Source organism: Somniosus microcephalus, chromosome 2 (assembly GCF_052327205.1).
Source record: "Somniosus microcephalus isolate GS21.2 chromosome 2, FLI_Smic_1.0, whole genome shotgun sequence".
Classification (NCBI taxonomy): Eukaryota; Metazoa; Chordata; class Chondrichthyes; order Squaliformes; family Somniosidae; genus Somniosus; species Somniosus microcephalus.
Genome location: NC_140988.1, coordinates 346,328,267 through 346,353,760, shown reverse-complemented (window position 1 = coordinate 346,353,760; position 25,494 = coordinate 346,328,267). Strand labels below are relative to the sequence as shown.

General features: G+C 46.2%; 1 protein-coding gene across 2 annotated transcripts in view; it reads right to left on the bottom strand.

Moving 5' to 3' along the window:
- Positions 1-3,083: 3,083 nt before the first annotated feature.
- Positions 3,084-25,494, bottom strand: part of atoh8 (atonal bHLH transcription factor 8) — a 33,813-nt gene continuing 11,402 nt past the window's right edge. Inside the window, exon 3 of one of the 2 annotated variants that reach the window (XM_085975485.1) lies at positions 3,084-7,511. In XM_085975485.1, coding sequence (XP_085831611.1) covers positions 7,503-7,511 — 9 coding nt within the window. In that variant the 3' untranslated portion in view covers positions 3,084-7,502. Of the gene's footprint in view, positions 7,512-23,226; positions 24,144-25,494 lie in introns of those variants that run through there. The other variant, XM_085975486.1, reaches the window with a different exon arrangement.

Genomic DNA, 25,494 nt, shown 5'->3' with positions numbered 1-25,494 from the left:
GGAGCAGCAATGGTGGGGAGGGGGGCGGTGGGGGAGTGGGCGGTGATTGTGAGTACTGTGGACACGGGGGGAGCACACCTCCTCGCTCCACAGGAAAAGTTTTTGAATTTTTTAAAGGAAAAATCAAGACTTGCATTTCTATAGCGCTTTTCACAACCTCAGCAAGCTCTTTACAGCTAATTAAAAAATACTTTTGTTATGTAGGAAATGCAGCAGCCAATTTGTGCACAGCAAGCTCCCACACACAGCAATGTGATAATGACCAGATAATCTGTTTTAGTGATGTCAGTTGAGGGATAACTATTGGCTAAGACACCGGGGAGAACTCCCCTGCTCTTCTTCGAATAGTGCCATGGGATCTTTTACGTCTACCTAGAGGGCAGACAGGGCCTCGGTTTAATGGCGCAAATGACAGACGGCACCTCCGACAGTGCAGCACTCCCTCGGTACTGCACCAAAGTGTCAGCCTAGATATTGTGCTCAAGGCTCTGGACTGGGACTTGAAACCGTAACCTTCTGATTCAGGGGTGAGCATGCTACCAAGTGAGCTACAGCTAAAAAACATACCTTTTATTGGTGTCTGCTGCTTAGGCCGGAGCGGCCGCTGAATAGGCCGGGCTCCTGCTCCGCTCATTGCACTCCAATTTCGGCAAGGGGACCTAATAGAGGCGTTAGGTCCCTCACTCACACATGTAGGGCTGGATTTTTCCAACCTCGGCGAGTCCGGGGCGGGGGACGTCTGTGGCGTGTGCGGACCTCGCATCTGTCTGGGTCCCGGCCTCCAACAAGATTTTACAATGATCGGGTTTGTTAAGCCCACCCTGCGAGGTTCCCGTCCAATTCATAGGAAGCAGGTCTGATGATGTCATTTGATGATGTGTCATCAGCTGATTTCCTTAAAGGGACCATGGCCACATTGATTTTGACAGTTCTGCTGTCAGTGTTCCGCAGCATTGAGGTGCTGCAAACACTGACAAGCACTGCACAAAGGTGCACGGCTGCACCCAGGCTCTCCCATGACTCCCTCCATATGCTTATAGAGGGAGTCACAGCACGCAGGGAGGTTCTCTTCCCTTCCAATGGGCGGAAGAGACCTCCCCAGGACACCAACACAGCCTGGTTGCACATTGCACAGGAGGGCACAAGCAGGGATGTCATCAGGAGGACCAGGCTACAGTGGCGCAAACCTTTCAATGATCTCAGTAGATCACGAAACGTTACTGCCAAGCCACACTCAACCTCATCCTGCTGTGCCACTCATCACATCCCCATCACTCTGCCTTCCTTACCCTACTCCTGCAAATCCTTACTCACACCAACTTACCTTGCACCTCCACCCATCCCTCTCTATCTACATTATGACTTCCCCATCTCACTAGCCACTTCTCACACTCACCCTCATCCTAGTCCAATCATACCAACTAACAACACACAAGGGTAGGCACTTGGATGTTTTAGCCAATGTTCGTGTAAACTTTCTGTTAATTAATTTCAGCACTTTGTGTTCTTGGACAGATTTGTGTGCACCTTTGAAAGTGTCTTAGCAACTCCTTAGATAATGAAGCAGTCCGTGCCCGCATGCAGCAAGACCTGGACGACATTCAGGCTTGGGCTGATAAGTGGCAGGTAACATTCGCGCCACATAAGTGCCAGGCAATGTCTATCTCCAACAAGCGAGCATCTAACCACTGCCCCATGACATTCAACGGCATTGCCATCACCAAATCCTCCACCATCCACATCCTGGGGGTCACCATTGACCAGAAACTTAACTGGACCAACCACATAAATACTGTGGCTACAAGAGCAGGTCAGAGGCTAGGTATTCTGCGGCGAGTGTCTCACCTCCTGACTCCCCAAAGCCTTTCCACCATCTACAAGGCACAAGTTAGGAGTGTGATGGAATACTCTCCACTTGCCTGAATGAATGCAGCTCCAACAACACTCAAGAAGCTCGACACCATCCAGGACAAAGCAGCCCGCTTGATTGGCAACCCATCCACCACTTTAAACATTCACTCCCTCCACCACCGGCGTACCATGGCTACAGTATGTACCATCTACAAGATGCACTGCAGCAACTCGCCAAGGCTTCTTCGGCAGCACCTCACAAACCCGCGACCTCTACCATCTAGAAGGACAAGGGCAGCAGGTGCATGGGAACGCCACCACCTCCAAGTTCCCCTCCAAATTAGACACCATTCTGTTCCTTTATCGTCACTGGGTCACAATCGTGGAACTCCCTACTTAACAGCACTGTGGGAGTACCTTCACCACAAGGACTGCAGCAGTTCAAGAAGGCGGCTCACCACCACCTTCTCAAGGGCAACTAGGGATGGGTAATAAATGCTGGCCTTGCCAGTGATGGCCACATCCAATGAACGAATAAAATAAAAGTGAGTTTCAGTGAATGGTGAGACATAACGTCCCCCCCCCACCCCCCCCCCCTCACCCCCAATGGTGCTGAATGTGAAAGGAATGGCTTGGCTATTGTAGGAATGCTTTATGGTGCTGGTGTGGGGTGGTGCCAACCTGGTGCATCATGTGGCAGCCAGGGTGTTCAGTGTTAAGTGAAGCAAATCTGGACATGGTGAGGCCATCACTGGCGTCCCGGGTAGCAATGTGCATGGGCGATGATGGCCTGTGTCCAGTGCAGCATCAATTGATTGCAGAGAAGGTTGGTGTGGGTGTTGGTGCTGCTGGTGTGCACGGTGATGCTGGTGTTGGGGCTGATCGTGTTGGGATTCTGTGGACGAAGGGGAGATTTTGTCAAGGGCACCAATGCTGATGGAATAGATGGCAGGTGAGGTTGAGAAGACAGAGGTAATCTGTCAGTGTTGAGATAGGTTTTTTCAAGGAGGTGACAGTGGATAGAGAGATTACTCCAAACACTTCAAAAGTGCATAAAGCTCAAAAGTGTGATCCAAATACTGAAGGCTGAAGCTTCTGAGAGTGGAAAGTGACCAGTTGTAAAATGGTAGCTTTTATACCACCTTTGCAGCTATCACCTAATAAAACAAATGGAGAGTTGATCAGTGTGATATCTTCAGACACAGCATATATATACAACAGCACAACATGGCTTCTGGTAAGAACTGTACTGCACATGGCTTTATTATTATATACATCAGTAGTCCACCAGTTAGCTCTATTACACTTCTCCCTCCTTATTGAAGAAGTTAATCATAGCAAATAATCATTGTACATGACTTGCATGGTATACACAACTCTTGGTATACATTTCTCAAATGGAACCCATTTTATGTTTCTAAATTCTACTATAGAATTCTGTAACACAAATAAAAGATATGAACTCATTTTCCATATTTACAGATTAAACTTAACCATTGGTTTTCTGTTTCGAAGAGGATACCTTCTTTCTTGAACAGAACTTTCAGATCTTGTTGTAGGACTTTGATTCATTCTAGGCTGAGCCTGCAGAGAATTTTTCTCCAAGGACTGACCTTGATCTACATTTGGACTCTTTACACTTTCAGACTGTTTGTCTGCCTGACTCAGGCTCAGACCTAAATTTTGACTTTCTCTTGGACTTGTTTCTGGTACGTCTGATGTAGGATTTGCTACTGTTACTCTACTTGTAACAATACTATATGACTCATCAGAATAAATTGAATCATCCCAACTTTCAACTCCTTCCACATCTGTAGGTAAGATATGATCAATGTGAACAAACCTAACCTTTCCATGATCAAACATCTTGACCAAATATGTGCGAGGGCCACATATCTTCACTACTCTTCTTGGTAACCATTTATTGTGATGGTTCTTCACTCTAACCTTCTGGTTCAACTTCACACTTCTCTCTCAAACTCTACCTTTATCATGACTCTCTTTCTGCCTTGATTGTTTCTCTTCTACGGACTGTGCCAAGTTTGGCTTTAACAACGAGAACCTGGTTTGTGGCTGTTGTTTGAGAAACGACTCTGTTGGTTTTCTACCAGTAGTGGTATGAGGAGTATTCCGATAGGTAATCAGAAAATTTGCCCGCTTGTGGTCCAACGACAATTGACGTTTCTTTGGATTTGGATCCAACATTTGCTTGATGAGAGCATGTTTGACAATTTGTACTGTGCGCTCTGCTGCACCATTTGAAGCAGGGTGGTATGGTGGAACTTTGGTATGTTTCACACCATTTCTGCCCATGAACTGTGTGAACTCTTCTGAACAAAATTGTGGCCCATTATCAGACACAATTTCTTCTGGGAGGCCGTATGAAGAAAACAATCTTCGCAAATTGTCTAGTGTTTTGCTTGTTGTTATTATCCGCATCGGAAACACCTCTACCTATTTCGAGTGACTATCTAACACTATGAACAATTGTTGTTCTTCTAGCTCAGCAAAATCTACATGTAACCTTTGCCAAACTCTGGGAGGCCATTTCCATGCCTCTAATAGTACTGATTGACATGTTGTACACTGACTGACTATGTACTCTACCTCTTTATCTAAACCTGGCCACCATAAGTAACTGCGTGCAAAGCTGTTTGTCAAGCACATTCCCAGGTGACGGTCATGAAGATAACCTCATCATAGTGAACTAACATGGTACTCTCTACTAACTGGCTTTTATACTCTTTGAATGCTGTGTCTCATTCTTTTGACCACTTCCAAGGGAACTGTTTTCTCAACAGCTCATTCAGTGGATGTAACAATGTAGCCAAGTTTGGGAGGAACTTTCCGTAATAATTCAAAAGACCCAAAATTATTGATGTTCAGAGACATTCTTGGGAGTGGGTGCATTTCTGATTGCATCCAGCTTTCCCTTGGTTGGATGTAAACCATCTTTGTCTACTCTGTGCCCTAAGTACTCCACTGAGTCTTGAAACAACTCACACTTGTGAGCTGTCACTTGTACTCCATACTTCTCTAGCCGTTTGAGCACTTCATTCAACACCTCATCATGGATTTGCCTGTTTGGTGCTGAAATTAGTATGTCATCCAAATAACACACTACCCCATCAATTCGTTGCAAAATTTGGTTCATCACCCCCTGGAATATGTCAGGGGCAGAAGTCCCTCCAAATATTAGCCTATTGAACTGATATAGGCCTCGGTGAGTATTTATAGTCAAGCATGACTTGGACTCTTCATCTAACTCAAGTTGTAAGTAGGCGTTTGTTAGAACTAACTTCGAAAAGATCTGGCCACCTGTCAGCGTTATGAACAAATCTTCCACATTTGGCAACATATTGGGTAGATTACACTCTAGAACCTGGTTTTCGGTTACATTATAATCACCACACAACCTTACCTTACCATCTGACTTAGGTACAACAACCTTCGAGATAATGTTCTCAGTTTCTAGTCTTTTGAGTTCTTGCTCAACTTTCTCCTTGAGTGCGTATGGTACGGGACATGGCTTGCAGTAAACTGGTCTTACGTCCTTCTGCACTCTGACTCTCGCCTTGTAGTCTTGGATTGGACTGCCCATTTTGCTGAACACCTTCGGATACTGCTTGATGACATCATCTTTCGATGTAAGTTTCGCTTCCACACGAAAAATCTCATTCCAATCCAGCTTCAGTGATCCCAACCAATTTCTACCTATCAAGGCAGGCTTGTCTCCTGCCACTCCCATGAGAGGCAAGCTCTGACACTGATCCTCGTATTTCACTGGTATGGTAACACTTCCTACTACAGGGATTTGCTCTCCTGAGTAGCCTCGCAGCTCTACCTTCGATTTCTCTAGTCAATAATCATGCAACTTGTCGCGATATAGTGATTCCGTTACTATGCTCATGGATGCACCAGTGTCGATTTCCATGGCTATCTGGTTCCTGCGGCATCTACTTGGACGATGATACCTTGCGAATCGCTGTTAGATACCTTCGTGCTCCGGATGACGGGAATTGCCAGAAACTCCTCATCCTGCTCTCTTCAATGGTATGTAGTGTCTGGCAATTTCTACTTCTAGCATTGCCAGTCGGTTTACTCTTCTGTTGGCACGCCTTTGCAAGATGCCCAGTTTTCTTGCATTGAAACACTCTGCTTTCACATATGAACAGCTTTGAGCGATGTGTTGTCCCAGGCACCAATAGCACGACTTCAATGCACTGTTACCTTGGCCAGTTGCTGAGGCCTTGGGGCTCAACTGCCTTTTACTTTTAGCCCGCAGCCGATTCACCTCGGTTGTCTGGTGCGGAACTCTCGGGAGTATCGGTCGGCCATATCCATCGACATAGCTGTCTGACAAGCTAAGTCAAAAGTCAAGTTAGGGGTTGTCAGCAATTTAATTCTGATACGTTCACTTTTCAACCCACAAACAAAGCGGTCACGCAAAGCTCGGTCCTGAAAGTTTCCGAAATGATAGCGAATAGATAGCTTTTTTAAAGCTACAATGTACTCACTGATACCCTCGTCATTTAATTAATCCCGTGTTCCAAAACGATAACTTTCAGCAATTTCCAGGGGCTCAGGACTGTAGTGCTGTTCTAACTTGATTAGGATCTCCTTCAGTGGCGTGCCCTTTGGCTTGGTGGGAACAAGCACATTTTTCAGGGTTTCATACACCTCGGAGCCTGCTTCAGTCAAACAAACAGCCCGTTTCATTTCTAAAACCAGTCGGTTATGGTTTATATCATCGGGGATTTCGGCGATACTATTCGCGGTGAAAAACATTTCTAGCCACTCCACATATGCTCTGAAAGACTCTTGGTCGCGATGGAGCTCATCCAAGTGCCCTATTATTCCTATAGGTGTGGCCATCTGGACTCTGGCAACATCGACAGTTCAGCCACGTGTGTTCGGAGTTTACCTTGGATTTTTAAGTTTTTCTGCAAAACGAATAACCTTTAACAGTCCCTCCGTCGGTTGGCAGGATCATTCTCCAACAAAAATTTCAGCTAGGGAATCCGCAATCGCATCCTTATCGCCAATTCTGTGATATTTTGAGACACAGCATATATATATTTATACAATAGCACGGCATGGCTTCCGGTAAGAACTGTACTGCATATGGCTTTATTATTATATACATCAGTAGTCTACCAGGTGGCTCTATTATATTCAGAGCCCGACATACTTACCTGGCGTGATCCCCGAATGACAGGAACCTCATGGAAAACTTTGGAAAATGCTTTGTACCTGGTAAAATGGTGATTAAATTGCTTTAAACACCCTCGTAACAAGCACAATTGCATGTCCCGCTGCTTAGTGCTGTGTCTACAAAGTGCAGGCAGAACCGGCACTAGGGAAACTCACAAGGAGGCGGGTTTAGAGTGGGATATCACCCCGCTGCCAATCTTTTGGATTTTGACAGCGGACCTGCCTCTGAACCCGCCCTCTGAGCGCCAGCAAAATTCAGCCCGTAGGGTTTAGGGTATTGTAATGAGCTGTTCGTCTTTTCTAGGGTCCTGTTATAATCCCTCTGACTGGACCTTACGTTCTCTGTGATGTAGAAGCTGCAACCTCTTGGGTTTTTGCCCATACACAAATCTTGTGACTGTAGGAATCGCCCAGGTCACCGCACTCGTAGTTCATTCCTAGTTGTCCTAGAAGACAGAAATACCAATGCACCACACTCAAGTTTGTTTCAGGCTCGAAATTGAGCTAACTATAGTAATTCTAACAAGGAACAACACAGACAGGAGAACGTAATTCTACACAACAACAACTTGCATTTATATAGCACCTTTAACGTAGCAAAGGATTGGAGAACATTTTGATCGTTGTGCATTGACATTACCAACCAAGTGACCTGTGTGTGCATGAAGTCAGATATTCATCAAGGATATGTTTTATATATCCACAAGGCACACTGGTGTACAAGTCGCTGCACTGTACCGTGAGATATGTTTATCTGAACAGTTCAAAAAACACTCCTATTTGGAAAAGTGAATTTATAAGCTGGCCCCATATGAGTTCCACATTCTACTGTATTAAACAATATTAATCCATACAGAAACAGATGTATGTTAAGATACAATAATTATACACAGCTGGCATACCGGGAGGTCCCAGCATCAATGATCTGGTCAAATCAGATAAGTGGCATTTGGATAAACATCTTCGAACTATACTGAGACCCTGTGGGGGTCCAGTGCATGGGACTATACCTGGAGCACTTTCAGGTCAAAGGAGCCTTGATGAAAAATCCACTCATATTTATATAATGCCTTTTACATTTCCGAAGTCCCCAAAAAATTTTAACCCAACGAAATACTTTTGAAGTGTAATTACTGTTGTTATGTAACCAAACGTGACTGTCAATTTGTGCACAAGAAATCCCACAAAAAAGCAATAAGATAAATGAGCAGATCATTATTGTTAACATTTATTCACGTGATATGTGCATTGCTGACAAGGCAGAATGGGCAGACAAGTGACAGATGGAATTTAATACAGAGAAGTGTGAGGTGATGCATTTTGGCAGAAGGAACAGGGAGAGGCAATATACACTTAATGGCACAGTTTTAAAGAGTGTGCAGGGACAGAGGGACCTGGGAGTTAATGTGCATACGTCCCTGAAGGTGGTCGGAGATATTGAGAGAGTGGTTAACAAATCATATGGGATCTTGGGCTTCATAAATAGAGGTACTGAGTACAAAAGTAGAGAAATTATGCTGAACCTTTATAAAGTGCTGGTTAGGCCACAACTGGAGTAATGCGTCCAGTTCTGGTCACCACACTTTAGGAAAGATGTGAAGGCCCCTGAGAGGGTGCAGAGGAGATTTACCAGAATGGTTCCAGGGATGGGGGAGCTTAGCTACAAGGACAGGTTGGAGAAGCTGGATTTGTTTTCATTAGAGCAAAGGAGGTTGAGGGGTGATTTGATAGAGGTGTACAAGATTATGATGGGTTTGGATAGGCTAGGCAGGGATAGGCTGTTCCCGCTAGTTGATGGTACAAGGACTAGGGGACACAGATTTAAGGTTTTGGGCAAGAGATACATGGGGGATGTGAGGAAAACCTTTTTTACGCAGCGAGTGGTGATGACCTGGAACTCGCTGCCGATGGAAATGGTAGAAGCAGAGACACTCGATGTTTTCAAGGGGATAGGCACTTGAGGGAAATAAACTTGCAGGGCTATGGGGATAGAGTGGGGCAGTGGCACTGACTGGATTGCTCTACAGAGAGCTGGCACGGACTCGATGGGCTGAATGGCCTCCATCTGTGCCATTATGACTCTATGACTCTATAAGGTCAGCATTTATAGAGTCATAACATAACCCTGCCTCTTACCCGCTTACTGTTTACATGCCAGTAGAAGATTTTAGGGTTCCCTTTTATGTTAATTGCCATTCTACTCTCATATTCTCTCTTTGCCAATCTTATTTTCATCTTCACTTTCCCTCTGACTTAATTTCCCTGGAGAAGGTGGTGGTGAGCTTTCTTCTTGAGCCACTGCAGCCGGTGTGGTGAAGGTACTCCCAGAATGCTGTTAGGTAGTGAGTTCCAAAATGTTGACGCAGTGACAATGAAGGAATTTCCAAGTCGGGATGGTGTGTGACTTGGAGGGAAACTTAGAGGTGATGGTGTTCCTATGCGCCTGCTGCCCTTGTCCTTCTAGATAGTGGAGGTCACGGGCTTTGGAAGTACCGCCAAAGAAGCCTTGGTGAGTTGCTGCACTGCATCTTGTAGACTGCAGCCAAGGTGCGCCAGTGGTGGAGGGAGTGGATGATTAAGCTGGAGGATGAGCTGCCGATCAAGCGGACTGCTTTGTCCTGGATGCTATTGAGTTTCTTGAGTGTTGTTGCAGCTGTACCCATACAGGTAAGTGGAGAGTATTCCATTATGCTTCTGACTTGTGCCTTGTAGGTGGTGGAGAGGCTTGATCCAGCCTCTGCTCTGCTTTAGTGGCCATGGCATTTGTGTGGCTAGTTCAGTTGAGTTTCTGGTCAATGGTGACCCTCAGGATGTTGATGGTAGGGAATTCGGCAAGGGGAGGTGGTTAGACTACCTCTTGTTGGTGATGGTCATTGCTTGGGACTTGTGTGGTGCGAATGTTACTTGCTACTTATCAGCCTACGCCTGGATGATGCCCGGGTCTTGCTGCCTTCATTATCTGAGCAATTGTGAATGGAGCTGAACACTACGTAATCATCAGCAAACAACCCCCCTTTTGAGGTGATTGATGAAGCAGCTGAAGGTAGTTGGGCCTAAGACGTTGCCTTGAGGAACTCCTGCAGCGATGTTCTGTGGCCTCTAACAACTGCAACTTGTGCACCAGTCGCTGAAGGTAAGCATGCAGGTGCAGCAGGCAGTTAAGAAGGCAAATGGTATGTTGGCCTTCGTAGCGAGAGGGTTTGAGTACAGGAACAAGGATGTCTTGCTGCAGTTGTACAGGGCCTTGGTGAGACCACACCTTGAGTATTATGTGCAGTTTTGATCGCCTTATCTGAGGAAGGATGTTCTTGCCATGGAGGGAGTGCAGCGAAGATTCACCAGACTGATACCTGGGGTGGCAGGAATGATGTATGAGGAGAGGTTGGGTCGATTGGGCTTATACTCGCTGGAGTTTAGAAGAATGAGAGGGGATCTCATTGAAACTTATAAAATTCTAACAGGACTAGACAGACAAATGCAGGAAGGATGTTCCCGATGGCAGGGGGAGTCCAGAACCAGGGGTCACATCTAAGGATAAGGGGTAAGCCATTTAGGACAGAGATGAGGAGGAATTTCTTCACCCAGAGAGTGGTGAACCTGTGGAATTCTCTACCACAGAAGGCAGTTGAGGCCAATTCATTGAATATATTCAAGAGGGAGTTAGATATATTTCTTAATGCTAAAGGGATCAAGGGATATGGGGAGAAGGCAGGGACAGGGTACTGAGTTTGGATGATCAGCCATGATCTCATTGAATGGCAGAGCAGGCTCGAGGGGCCGAATGGCCTACTCCTGCTCCTATCTTCTATGTTTCTATGTTTCTATGCAACCATCTTTCTTTATGCCAGGTATGACTGGAGCAACTGGAGAGTTTTTGTCCTGATCCCCATTGACTTCAGTTTTACTAGAGCTGTTTGGTGCCACACTTGGTTGAATGCTGCCTTGATGGCAAGGGCATTTGCTCTCACCTCACCTCTGGAATTCAACACTTGTGTTGAACAATAACAACAACAACTTGCATTTATATAGCACCTTTAACATAGTAAAACATCCCAAGGTGCTTCACAGGAGCGTTATCTAACAAAATTGGACACTGATCCACATAAGGAGATATTAGGACAGGTGACCAAAAGCTTGGTTAAAGAGGTAGGTTTCAAGGAGCGCCTTAAAGGAGGAGAGAGAGATGGAGAGGCGGAGAGGTTTACGGAGGGAATTCCAGAGCTTAGAGCCCAGGCAGCTGAAGGCACGGCCGCCGAGGGTGGAGTGCAATCAGGCGAGGACAATCCCACCCAGTTTGATGAGGGAGGAGAGGCGTTGGAGGAGGATGGTGTGGTCTACCGTGTCAAAGGCTGCTGACAAGTCGAGAAGGATGAGAAGGGATAGTTTACCACGGTCACAGTCACATACAATGTCATTTGTGACTTTGATAAGGCTGTTTCGGCACTATGGCAGGGGCGGAATCCGGATTGGGGGGATTCAAATATAGAATTGTTTGGACAAAGGCTAAATGAGGTCTGGAGCTGAGTGGTCCTGGAAGAATCCAAACTGAACATCGAAGAGCAGGTTATAGGTGAGTAAGTGCCACTTGATAGTACTGTTGATGATGCCGTCCATCACTTTGCTGACGGTTACGATTAGGCAGGTAGGGTGGTAATTGCCGGATTGGATTTGTCCTGCTTATTGTGAACAGGACATACCTACAATTTTCCACATTGTCGGGTAGGAGCTAGTGTTGTAACTGTACTGAAACAGCTTGGCTAAGCACTATGTGGTGCTTTACGCAAAAGCCCAACTGGTTCGCTAATGTCCGCTAGAAAAAGAATCCTACCATCCTTATCCGGTCTGGACAATATGTGACTCCAGTCCCACACCCATATGGTTGACTTTTAATTGCCCTCTGACGTGGCCTGATTTGCTAGCAAGCCACTCAGTTGTACAAGGGCAGCTCGAGATGAGTAATAAATGCCAGCCTTGCCAGCGACGCCCACACCTCAAGACTGAATAAGGAAGAAAGAACATGCATTCTCTAGCTTATTAGTCCAGGCCTGTGGATTTTAGTCCAGTAACATAACCACTTATGTGGTAGGAATTAGATTAGAGTGGCTCATGTGGAGAAAACACCAGCACAGACTTGCTGGGCCAAAGGCAACATTCTATGATTCTATCCACCAACACTAGGCAAAGGGTAGAACTTGGAGGTGGCTAAGGAATTGGCTAAAACAGAGGAAGCAGCAGGTACTAGTGTCGAGGCCCATAGCACAGAACATCACCAGGGTTAAAAATATGGATGACAAGGTAAATTAAAAAATAGTGAACAGATGACGCCAACCTTTTTTTATTTTTGAAGACTGTAAATGATTCTGGGATACTGGGAGGATGTTTCCCTTGGCTGGAGTCTAGAACTAGGGGTCACTAACTTGGCGGGTCCGTGGCGGGCGACGCTGGTGGCGGGTTCAGGCCTCGCTGCCTGCTCCAGCCCACTGTGTAGAATGATTTTCTCCCCCGCCCAGCGTGCTTCCCGGCCAATTGAAGGAAGCGGGTCTGATGACTTCATTTGATGACACATCATCAGCCGGTTTCCTTAAAGGGACTAGGCAAAAATTGATTTTGACAGTTGTGCTGTCAGTGTTCTACAGTATTGAGGTGCTGCAAACACTGACAAGCACTGCACAAAGGTGCAGGGCTGTACCCAGGCTCTCCCATGACTCCCTCCATATGCTTATGGAGGGAGTCACAGCACGCAGGGAGGTTCTCTTCCCTTCCAATGGGCGGAAGAGACCTCCCCAGGAGATCAACGCAGCCTGGTTGCACATTGCACAGGAGGGCACAAGCAGGGGTGTTGTCAGGAGGACCAGGCTACAGTGGTGCAAACCTTTCAATTCATCTTAGTAGATCACGAAACATTACTGCAATGCCACACTCAACCTCATCCTGCTGTGTTTCTCCTCACATCCCCATCACTCTGCCTTCCCTACCCTACTCCTGCACATCCTTACTTACACCAACTTACCTTACACCCCCACCCATCCCTCTCTATCTACATTATCACATCCCCATCTCACTCGCCACCACTCACACTCACCCTTATCCTAGTGCAATTATACCAACTAACAACACACAAGGCTAGGCACTTGGGTGTTTTAGCCAATGTTCATGTGAAGTTTCTGTTAATGTGTTGTCAAACATTGAAATCTTTATTTTCAACACTTTGTGTTCTTGGACAGATTTGTGTGCACCTTTGGAAGTGGCTTAGTGAGTTGCAGTGAATGTTGAGACATAACAGTATCCCCCGCAATGGTGATGAGTGGGAAAGGAATGGCTTGGGCATTGTAGGGATGCTTTATGGTGTTGGTGTGGGGTGGTGCCAACCTGGTGCATCATGTGGCAGCCAGGGTGTACAGTATTAGGTGAAGTAAATGTGGCTATGGTGAGGTCATCCCTGGCACCCCGGGCAGCAATGTGGTCGGGTGTTGATGCCCTGTGTCCTGTGCAGCATCAGGTGATTGCGGAGAAGGTTGGTGTTGTTGTTGGTGCTGTTGGTGTGCCTGGTGATGCTGGTGTTCAGGCTGATCGTGATGGGATTCTGAGGACCAAGGTGAGACAGTATAAAGGGCACCGATGCTGATGGAATAGATAGCAGGAGAAGTAGAGATGACAGAAGTGATCTGTGAATGGTGAGAGAGGTAATGAGGTTAGACTGGATGGAGACTTGTGTAAAGACTTGCAGCATCCTGAATCTATAGTGGAAATGCAGTTTAGAGAAGCTGGGGCTAGATTTTCAGTTGCTTGCGCCAGCAGTTAGCGCCTTAAGTGATTTTCGGGCGCTATGCATGTAGCGCCCGGGCGCAGCGCAGTTTGCGCCCCGCCCCAAATTAAGTTGCCCGTTAGCGCCGGCGCAAAGTTTAGCGGCCGCCTGGATGCGCGCGCAGAAAATGACGTCACATCCTCGTGCAACGCCCTTTGGCCGCCCCGAATCCAAACTTCAGTCGGACCGCCCCATTGTGCGGCTGGCGTCCAGAGCGTTTGTAAAATGGAACGCAACACACCCTGGGGAGCGCAAATTAAAGGGCACTCCTCCTGCACTATAAAAGGCAGTCTGCATGTGTTGTGTGGAAGGCTCCAGTGAACGGTGTATTTATGTTTCCTCCTCCTCCTCCTCCTCCTCGTCATCGTCATCATCATCATCATCATCTTCGTCTTTTCCCCCCCAGACTCTGCCTTTGCAAAAAAACACATGCACCCTTCCCCTTTAAGAGCTCACTGGCACCAGAGTGTCTGCCGTGCGCAGCGCTCTGCACCGCCGGCTTAGCACCTAAAGATAGTAGTGGAACGCCTCTTTTAGCGCTCCACCAACCTCTTAGGGCGAAGCCACTGAATTTCCGGCAACGGGGCGCTACTTTGGGGCGGGCGCTAACTTCGGGCGGGCGCTAAGGTTAGCGCCCCAAAACTGTCTATACTGAAAATCTAGGCCCAGGTGTTTAAGGGAAGATATCAGAATCAGCTGGGAGCTTTGAGTTGACATTTGAAGCTGTCAACTCATCAGTTGATTCAATGGCCACTGACCTCCCACCTCAGCTTCACTGACAAGATCTCGGCACAGAGGGAAACCGGTGGGCGAGCTGTCAAAATCAAAAAGCTGGAAACAAAGCCACTAATGATGTCAATTGCCTCCCCCGCCGCTGTGTGTCGGGTTTGCTCAGCGCTGCCAGACCCAACATTTGGTAAAGGCACGTGGTGGCGGGTTGACAGCAGTGTCCCAACCCGCTGTCAAACAAAAACACTTTCCCACCCAACCCCCCACCGATCGTGCCCGCTTCTGCCCCCCCCCCAACCCCCTGCAAAATTCCCCCCAGTCTCAGAATAAGGGGGTGGCCATTTAGGACTGAGATGAGGAGAAATTTCTTCAAAGGGTTGTGAATCTTTGGAATTCTCTACCCCAGAGAGCTGTGGACGTGCATTCGTTGAGTATATTCAAGACAGAGATCGATAGATTTTCGGATACTAAGGGAATTAAGGGATGTGGGGATAGTGCGGGAAAGTGGAGCAGAAGATCAGCCATGATCTTATTGAGCAGGCGCGAAGGGCCGAATGTCCTGCTCCTATTTCTTATGTTCTTATGAAAGGGAGCCTAATGGATGCAAAGGAGCTCCACAGTTCTGAGGTGCTGGGAAAGAATAGGTTACAGTAGGAGACAATATGATGAGTTTTGAATTTGACACAGGGAAGGTGCTGGATGTGTCGGATATTGCATTTGCAGCTCAGGAAAAACAAGAGAGGAAAATTCAGCGGAGCAATGCCTATTGAAGAATTGATGAAACAGGGAGAAACAAAAAAGGCTGCATTGGGGAGAGGTTGCAGGTGAGAGAATTTACACCCCGGATTTTGATACCCAGCTAAAATCAGACTAAGTCCGAATTGCAAATGGGACTGGAAATGTTGATATACATGATGATGAAGAACTGACCCAAGCAATAATTCAGTATTGCTTCATCCAAAATTAAATGGCAGCAACTTTATTTACAAACCCAGACTGTAAAGGCAAAATGACTTTGATGAAGGCAGGTAGGTGATAATAATTGCAGTAAAGAAGGAAATGAGCATTAAACTGATTATCAATTTAATAGGAAGTGCAATAGAGCAAGGGCTAGTCTACAAAAGCTGTACAAGTGAATTTTGGTTTGGCATGGTCCTCATTTCTTTGCATTCTTGGTCAGAGTGAAGCATTCTTGGTAAAAATGAATCATTCACAACTGGTGGTTATACCAATAGGCAATTCAGATAGGTAAACGAGCATCTTTTGGTTGTTCGTGGGACTCACTGTTTTGGATCTAACAGTGGAACAGGATAGGATGGATCATCATGCTCCCCGTCATAACAAGGTGATGCCTAGTCTTGAGTGAAGGATAGTAGAACCTGGAACTGGAAGTATGGGGCGCTGTCATTAAGGGCTGACGCGTAACAACTAAATTTTAATCTCTGACAAGACACCAGGGCTTGTATTTCAAATGTCCCATTTTCATCGAGATGTCTCAAGATTAGTCAGCGCCACTGAGAAAAGAAGCAGTGAGACGCAAGGCTCTCAAGCAGAAAAACCCCCCAGTCTATCTACAGAATATCAAGCACTGGCCCAAGTTGCATCCTGTCAATACGTTGTAGGTCGTCCCAGGAGATATTTGCATGCTGAACATTTTTTGGAACACAAACTGCCAAAGAAATGCTGTTTTCTTGCAAGTGGCTGGATTTCTTTCAGAACAAGATTGTGGCAGAAGTGTCGGTAACTAGAGGACACAGATTTAAGGTCATTGGCAAAAGAAGCAGAGGCGAGATGAGGAGACTTTTTTTTGCACAGCGACTTATTATGATCTGGAATGCACTGCCTAAAAGGGTGGGCAAAACAGATTCAATAATAATATATACTAGAAGGGGAACATTTTTGCAGGGCAGTAGGGAAAGGGCAGGGGAATGGGACTAATTGGATAGCTCGTTCAAAGAGCCGGCACAGGCACAATAGGCTGAAAGGCCTCCTTCTGTGCTTCTGTGATCAGCCAGCAAGGAGAGCTTAGCATTTCATCATGGAAGCTTTATTCCTATTGGCTTTACATTTCCAAGCCACAGGCTCACTCCACTGAGAGTAAACCACATTTATAACATCCTTGATCCGGTGTCAGCTAACAGAATAAGGATACACAGGAACGTACTGTTTAAGATTAATTGTTTTGTACTTTGTCCAACAGAAGGAAAACCTCAGGTGTCTTATTCATCACTTGTGTCTTAAAAATGCAATATGTTTCCGGTACAAATACTTGCAGTTTATGAATATCATTTTATTTGATCGATGGGTATCTGACTCACGTGGAAATCCATCATCATGTTTATGAATCTTCGAACGTTAAGGAGAAATCCAGACAGGTAGAGGTTCTGTTTTCCCAGTGTGGATTGTATACCTTTTACACAGAGGGACACACTACATTGATCTAAGTCCATAGACCTTAGGCACAGGTTGACTGAGTGAAGGCTTAGGAAGCCCCAATCTTGTGCAAGGGTACTGCTGGGGTTTAACCACCTAAAACTGGGCCGCTTACTAGTAGAGATCACTGCTTCCCACTCCTTGTCCATCTAGTGCAATCCTTACCCGTTAGGGCGCTGGTTTGTGGGGTTATCCGAAACGGAGTGGGATGAATCCTAGCTCCCAGTGACAGATCGTCCCATTCACGCTCCATTGGTGAACTAAGCTGGCTGGTTAATCATCAACAATGTCCTAAAGCACTGCTTAGCTATCTGGATTACCGAGTCTACCACGGAAGGTTGACTCCATTGCCAGGCATGTTATTTTGGAGCCATCTCACCCCAAAGAGGCCCTACTTATATTAATGTGAATATATATACTGCGCGTTTAATGAATCTGCGGCACCTGGCTTTTAAACTATATAGCCATATCAAACTGTGTAATTTATTGGGAACTTTCCAGTAGTTGTATATTACAAGATGTTACTAACAGCTTTTTTTACAATGCCAATTTGCAACTAAAGTTTTGCCGAACTGTGGTAGCCTAGTGGCTGCTGGACCAGCAACCCAGAGGCGTGAGTTCAAATTCCACCATGACAATTTGTGAAATTGGATTCAATAAATCTGCTAATTCGGGCACTGGCACCAGATAAAATGACCAGGCTGGATGACTGTAAAAACCCAACTGATTCACAAGCTCGAGTCACTGAATGGTCTATCCCTGTTCCAATGTGCGCATTAGAGAAGAGAACCTGCCACCTCTACCTGGTCTGGCCTACATGTAACTCCAGTCCCACACCATGTGGTTGGCTCTTAATGCCCTCAGGGCAACTAGGGGTGGGCAATAAATACTGCCTTGCCCGTGCTGCCCACATCTATGCCAGCAGAGCCTCACATAATCATCTCCTTAGAACTTTAAATGCTCGGAATACGGATGCACATAAGCACACCTGGGCAAGAAAATTCTACTTGGAGCCAGATTGCATGAACAAGGCATTGCCTGGCTGGAACCAATAAGAGAGCCACTGGTCTCAGCATGGCCGCTGCAGGTTAAATGTACCATTGGACTATGCAACGATCCAGTTACAGACTGTGTTTCAGTCAGGTGGTACATGTTACCATGTGAATCCTTTGCTATTGAACCACAATACAAAGTATTACAAAGTATATACAGCACGGAAACAGGCCATTCGGCCCAACAGGTCAATGCTGGTGTTTATGCTCCACACGAGCCTCCTCCCACCCCTCTTCATCTAACCCTATCAAAATATCCTTCTATTCCTTTCTCTCTCGTGCTTATCTAGCTTCCCCTTAAATGCATCTATGCTATTCTCTTCAACCACTCCCTGTGATAGCGAGTTCCACATTTTAACCACTCTCTGGGTAAAGAAGCTTCTCCTGAATTCCCAATTGGATTTATCAGTGACTATCTTATATTTATGGCCCCTAGTTCTGGTCTTGTCCTCAAGTGGAAAATTCAGTATTGCCCCGTTTGGGGCGCCATTATCGGCCGTGCGCAAAGTTTAGCGCCTGGCGCTAATTATTGCCTCCGACGGCAAACTTGGCTTTTATCGCCCTTGGAGGTGATTGGAGCACGAAATCAGGTGCTTCACACCTGTCTTAAGGCACAAAGGCCGAGGAGCGAGGCGCTACCTCAGAGCACTGGCGAAGCTCATGTGATGTCAGTCAGCAATGGAACACAGACACACTGGCGCCGGCCAGTTCTTAAAGGTGAGTTCTGACAAAAGGTCATCGACCTGAAACGTTGACTGTTTCTCTCTTCACAGATGCTGCTTGACATGCTGAGTTTCTCCAGCATTTTCTGTTTTTATCTTAAAGGGGAGGGTTGATTTTGCTCTCAATCCACATCCTGCTCATTGCAGCCTTGAATCTCGGCCTGGAGAGACCTGTACATCAAATCTGCTGGAAAGAACAATGGAGAGACCCAGGGAAAGAGCTCAAAGTGCTGCCCCCACAATCTCTTCTAAATCGATACAACTAAGGGCAAATCAAAATGAACCTGCAAAGTGCTGCTCAGTCCCCAAAACTCCTTCACACAGCATTGAATCTCTCCAGAAGTCTCTCTCTCTCTCTCAGAATGCGTGGTGCAAAAATGTCGCCAACAAAAAAAGGCAGGAAGCAGCCACCTTTAAATAGCGCTCCCCCAGTCCCTTTCTGACTGCAAAATGCGCCCCTCAACCTGTCGTTGCTAGCGGCAGGCGGTAAGGCAGGGGGCGCCACTCAATATCCAGTCCAGGGCGCTACCGGGGCGTTGCGCACTCGACTGACGTCACGATCTGCCAGCGCAGGAGATCGTGGCAGTAGTGTTTAGTGCCGCCGCAAAATGTCTAATTTCGCGAGCGGTGCAAACATCGCCGCGCCCAGGTGCTAGTTGCTTTGCGCCCCCATTAGCGCCCTCTTAAGGTGCTAACGGGAGGCGCAAACCAACTGAATTTTCCCCCCATCTTCTCTACATCAACCCTATCAGACCCTTTCATAATCTTGCAGACCTCCATCAGGTCACCCCTCAGTCTTCTCTTTTCTGGAGAGAAGAGCCCCAGCTTGTTCAATCTTTCCTGATATTATAACCTCTCAGTTCTGGTATCATTCTAGTAAATCTATTTTGCACCTTCTCCAGTGCCTCTATATCCTTTTTATAATATGGAAACCAGAACTGTGCACAGTACTCCAAGTGTCATCTAACCAAGGTTCTATACATGTTTAACATAACCTCCCTGCTTTTCAATTCTTTCCTGCTAGAAACGAACCCCAGTGCTTTGTTTGCTTTTTTAAAATGGCATTATTAACCTGGGTCGCGACTTTTAGTGATCTGTGTATCTGTATCTTCAGATCCATCTGTCCCTCTATCGCATTTAGATGCTCAGGTATTTACGCTGCACACAATGGCACAATCTATGTGACATGCCTTTTCATATTTCATGAAAATTATGGACAGTTGGCTCAAGTTAAAAAATAACCCTCCAAGGTTGGCATGGAACCATTCCTTAAAATGTGTAACAATTCACTTTTAAGTTTAGTTACTTACCAAACGTATAATGAAGAATATGAGATACAATAGATATCCCACTTGGGATGCTGGGCTCAACCTCTTTGCTCAGGAGTTTTCAGTTAGCCTACCCATGGGGTATAAGTTATATTCCGTGCCTCATCATTGCCCTCTACCTCTACGCTGAGGAATTGCTCCCTTGGGCTAGTGAGCTAAAGGGGGTGAAATTGGGTGCCTGTGCATCTCCTGTTAGCTCCCCTGGGAGCAAATGGCTTTGCGACCGGGTGCGGCGCGGACATCAACTCCAACCGTATTCGGTGGGAGTTTTGCGGTGGTGCCATGGCGTTGCGCCCGATCGCCTTTGCCCGGAGATCATGATGTCATCGCCGTGCGCATCGCCCCGGACCCGAAATTGACTTCCGCCCCCTGCAGCAGCACTGGTCGAAAACACCGACAGTTGCGGGAGGCGTGCATCGGGCGGCCGACCACTTCAAGCGTGATGATTAAAGGCGAGGTGGCCGAGGTAAGTGGAAGAAAACTTACCTTTCCTGTTCTGGTTTTTTTCGCGGGTTCCTGCTCGATTGCCGGGCTGACCGTGTGGGATCGCGGCTGCCTTGGTGGTCCAGGTAGGACCTTTTTAACTTGCAGGGCTTGCAGCGATGGCCCTTCCCTTTAAGGGAGGGAAGGAGCCTTTGAACCCGGCAGTGCTGCACGGCCCAATGTGCAGCGCTGCTGAAGTCTCCGCCCCGCTCTCCGACGTTAGCGCCCTAAGAAGGAAGTGTAGCGCTTGATTTAGTGCTCCACTTCCCTCTTGGGCCGCTGAAACTCAATTATGCGGTCGCCAGCACTAATTAGCACCAGGCACTAAAGTTAGTGCCCAGGCGATGTTAGTGCCCCAAAATGGTCGATGCTGAATTTTTCCCCCAAAGTCTTTTCAATTTAAAATACATGCAATTTACAACAAAGATCCGATCGCCACACTCAACTGTTACAGTCTTTTTGTGTAATCACACACCAGCTAATATTCAACCTGTTTGTTCATATACGATAGTCCTGAACTTGCAATCAGTGGTTGGAAAATAGGAAGCACGGTGAAGCTCCCCGAATCGCCAATGTTTGCTCCCAATGAGTGAGACCCCATGTTGGAAGGGGAGTTTTTCCATTTTTGGGGCGGATGTGTTACGTTTGATTCTGTGAATGATGATGGATTCGTTTATGGGATGTGGGCGTCGCTGGCAAGGTCAGCATTTATTGCCCATCCCTAATTGCCCTTGAGAAGGTGGTGGTGCGCCGCCTTCTTGAACCGCTGCAGTCCGTGTGGTGAAGGTACTCCCACAAGTGCTGTTAGGGAGGGAGTTCCAGGATTTTGACCCAGCGATGATGAAGGAACGACGATATATTTCCAAGTCAGGATGGTGTGTAACTTGGAGGGGAACTTGGAGGTGGTGGTGTTCCCATGCGCCTGCTGCCCTTGTCCTTCTAGGTGGTAGAGGTCACGGGTTTGGGAGGTGCTACCGAAGGAGCCTTATTTACCTTATTGTAGCTATGACCAGGTTGGGAGTCATGGCTGTAAACAGTTCCACATCATGGGTACCGTTTGGAGGAAAACTTATTATGGAACCCATATTAATGTTCTTTTACATTAATCTGATGCAGGTTTGAGAGATGAGCACTTATCAGACAAGTGGCCTTTACTCGTCCCTGATCTTTTTCTTGACCAGTTTTTTGCTCTCCCCTTGTTACTGGTGGTACTGGCTGGTTCCACAGGTGCTAATCCTCCTCTAGTACCTAGGCCAAGTGGCCATTATTCCAAGTGTTCATCGTTCGTGTGAGATCCTTGACAGGCTGTTCGACCATGGGGCATCACAACCGAGCCCAATCCTTGCCCTCATGTGACATCCACGCACGTGTATTTCCAGCAGGGGCCTGTGGATATCAGTCGGGAGTGGGTACCCTGGACAATTGTCCTCAAAACGAGTACAGAGAGACCAATTGCGTTGATCCTACCAAAGCCTTGGCTGAGGCCAGCTAACCATGGGAACTTCCCAGTCTGTGTGGCTCAACAATTCACTGGATAAACTCTTTGAGCTATTGGTGGTGGTGGGGGGCGGGTCTCTGACTTTTCTGATATTAAAAATGTTGCCGAAAGGTACACACCAATGTTCCCTGTAAGCAGTGTTTTGTTCTGCGCGGCCTATTTATTTTAGTGCGCAGTCTCTTTAAATTTCCACACATGTGTGGTATTTACAATGGAAAAGCCGGTGAGTGGCCTGCGTGGGATTTTTTCCCATTGCTGCGCCGCTTAGAGGGAACACTGGTACACACACATGACTATTTGCACACAGACTTCCTCACAACACAATGGGCCAGTAATTCCTGTCCCAACGCGTGAGTACGGACGGGGTACTCACGCGTGGGCCCGGAGGAATTGCCGGTTTTCAGCATGCACAGCGCATGCGGGGAAAACCGGCATTTCCTCTCCTCTGACCCAAGGGGTTAAGAGGCGGAACGCGTGTGAGGTTTCAGGTAGCGCGTGCGCGCTGAACTTCCCTTTTTTTTTTGAAGAGTTGCCCGTGGGGAAAAGACTCCGGTTTTTACGCGTGGAAAAAGCAGCCGTAAGTACTTACTTTTAACAGGTAAGTGGTCTATTAAGTAAAATTAGAAATTTTTTCCACAGGTTCATTTTTTTTGAAGACTTTACAGTAAGGTAAGTGTATTTTTAGCCCCGATTTTTTATATAATAATTTTTTTCAAAATTTAAAATTATTGTTTAAAATAGTTTTTTACAGTTATTTATAGTTTATTTAAGTAGTACGATGTTTTTTTAAATTTTCTTTCAAGTTTAAGTAGTGTTTTGGGGCCAGGAGTTTTCATGAGTTTGACAGTTCTTACTATCAAACTCATGAATGAACTTTTGCAACCTCCCATTGGTTGCCCAGTGCTCACGTGATCCCAGCCGGCTCATCGGACTAAGTACGCCACTGGGTCACACACGCACAGCGCGACCTGAAGCGGGCCAGTGACAGGAAATGCAATGCGGGCCAGGATTGAAATGTCAGCGCGCCGGGTAAGTGCACATCGGGGGCTTGCACGCGCGGCAAGCCCCCGAACCTAATTTCTGGGCCAATAATTGACTTCAAAATGACATCCAATGTCTCATATACCTTTATAAACATTTGTTCATTAATACTAGTGATTAATATGACCCCACAATAACAGAGGACAGTGTGATTACATAGATCATAAAGTGCATGTCATATCAGTAGGCTTTCTGATTGTCTGACCACTTGTTTCTAAGGAGACAGCCAGAGGCCCTGTTGCAATTTGCTATCAGCAGGAAATCTGGCCAGAATGCAATCAGAAAACAAGCTGAAAATACACAAAAGATCACATGTAGGGTCATCAGCATTTTAACCAACTGACCAAAAACACTGGAGTTTGGAAATAACTAGCATTGGCAGCACTAGTTTTTAGCTTAATTCGTCAAATTTTAAACGGACCCTTTTACAGCAAGTCATTCAGATTTACAATATCAAAAAATATGCGCAGCTGATTGTTATAACCTCCTCTACAGCGTTATCAATCCTTGTTACCCAGCCACAAAAACACAATGCATTACATTGTACCCAGCGGACCAACATGTGTTTGAAGCTAATTCAGTCTCAGAGGTCTGACTTTACCTCGCCTAAATTTAAAAAAAAATCTAACAACATAAAATTGCATAATTCCTCTTTATCCTGCTATTGGTGCTGTCAAAGTGAGTGAAGGCCCAGACCCACATCATCCTCCACCAAAACCAAAGGAGAAAGTGCCGAACAGATTGCACGTCCAGAAACCTGACTGTTCCTGTAGGCGGATATTGTATTCCCGAGAAAGGGGACTTCTCTCTTTTTTTTAAACAGTCAACATCATTTCTTTTGGGTTAACCTCTCTTCTGCGTAATGTCTCCTGCAATTCTATATCTGCTCTTCAATTTCTTATACGTCTGCTTCCCTGTCAGTGTTGGCTAGACACCAGCTCACTGTGTGATGTTCCTGTGAAATGTTGCTCCTTCACTGGATCATTCCTGAAACGGCAGAATGTAATTTATGATAGGAATTACTAGTAGACCATGTGGAATAGGATGAGATTAATTAACCCGTAGAGTACTGAGTTTACTAGCAGCTGTTGGCAATCAAATGTGTTTCGTATTAGGGACAGACTTAAAGACGAAGTCAGGTTAGCTGAAAGCTATTGTAAAACCCATAAAAGATACATAGTTTCACTCCGTCTCAGTTAAGCAATAAATACATGAACATTTAATCCAAGGGCAGTAATGAACTCAGACATCTGAAATGAATTCAGGTTTTAACACACCAGGTTCAATTTTAACACTCAATTTTACCTTGCATCAAAATGGACCCTGGTGAGCTAAAGTCCATAACATGCTTATTAGAGTGCTTCACAGAGCATTTATTTATTTACAGGTTTTCCAAAATAGCAAGAATTAAAAATTACAAGATAGGAAACAGTATTAGAGCCCGAGGGGCTGCTCACAAACTGAGCCCCACAAGGTGCTGCACCAGGGGCCCCCATTTCTCGTGCCTTGTGTCTCCCGATCTTCGTGGTGGGGCGGAGAACAGGCACTGCTTCTCAGGGGTGAGAGAGGTGTCACCCTTGGGCTGCTCTAAGAGCCCAAATCGAGACTGTCGTTGGCAGAGACCTGACAGCAGGTTGTCTACTCGCCCTTGTCCCTTCATAATCCTGACATGAAACAACACAATTGAGAAAAGCCATGCCGGTGGCTAAGATTCCCATGCCATGAAGCCAGCGATTTGCTGGTTCTACAGGAAATCGCATCCCTGCATGTGCTAACTCAGCGCAAGGTGGGAGATATGTATGTGAGACGGCGAGAGAAAATGTTAATGGTGGGAGGAAAATAACTAAAGTAAGAAAGACTCGGATATACATCACACCTTGTCACATTGCTCTGACACATTCCAAAGCACTTCACATAAATTATTTTCTTCAACAGTGCAATGACTGCTGTTATATAGGCAAATGTGCCCAAGACGAATAACCAGCTAACCGGTTTTGATGGTATTAGCCGCGGCACTGGAAGAACAACCTTTGTCTTCTTCAGTAAAGCCATGGGATTTTGATTGTCCACCTGAGTCACAGGAACAGACAGATAGGGCTTCTATGTGACATACCCAAAGAACAGCGCTGCCTTGGTTGCGTGCTCAAGTCCTGGAGTGGGACTTGAAGCCATGACCCTTTGACTCAGTAATAAGAGCGCTACCAACTCAAACAAGCTGACACTTATAGGGTAACAAAAAGAAACAACTTAAAAAAAAAATTATCACAACTATCTATGGATTGCTTCCAGTCCATTGCAAACAATGGAATGTTATTTAATTTGAGTGCCAAAGCTCCTG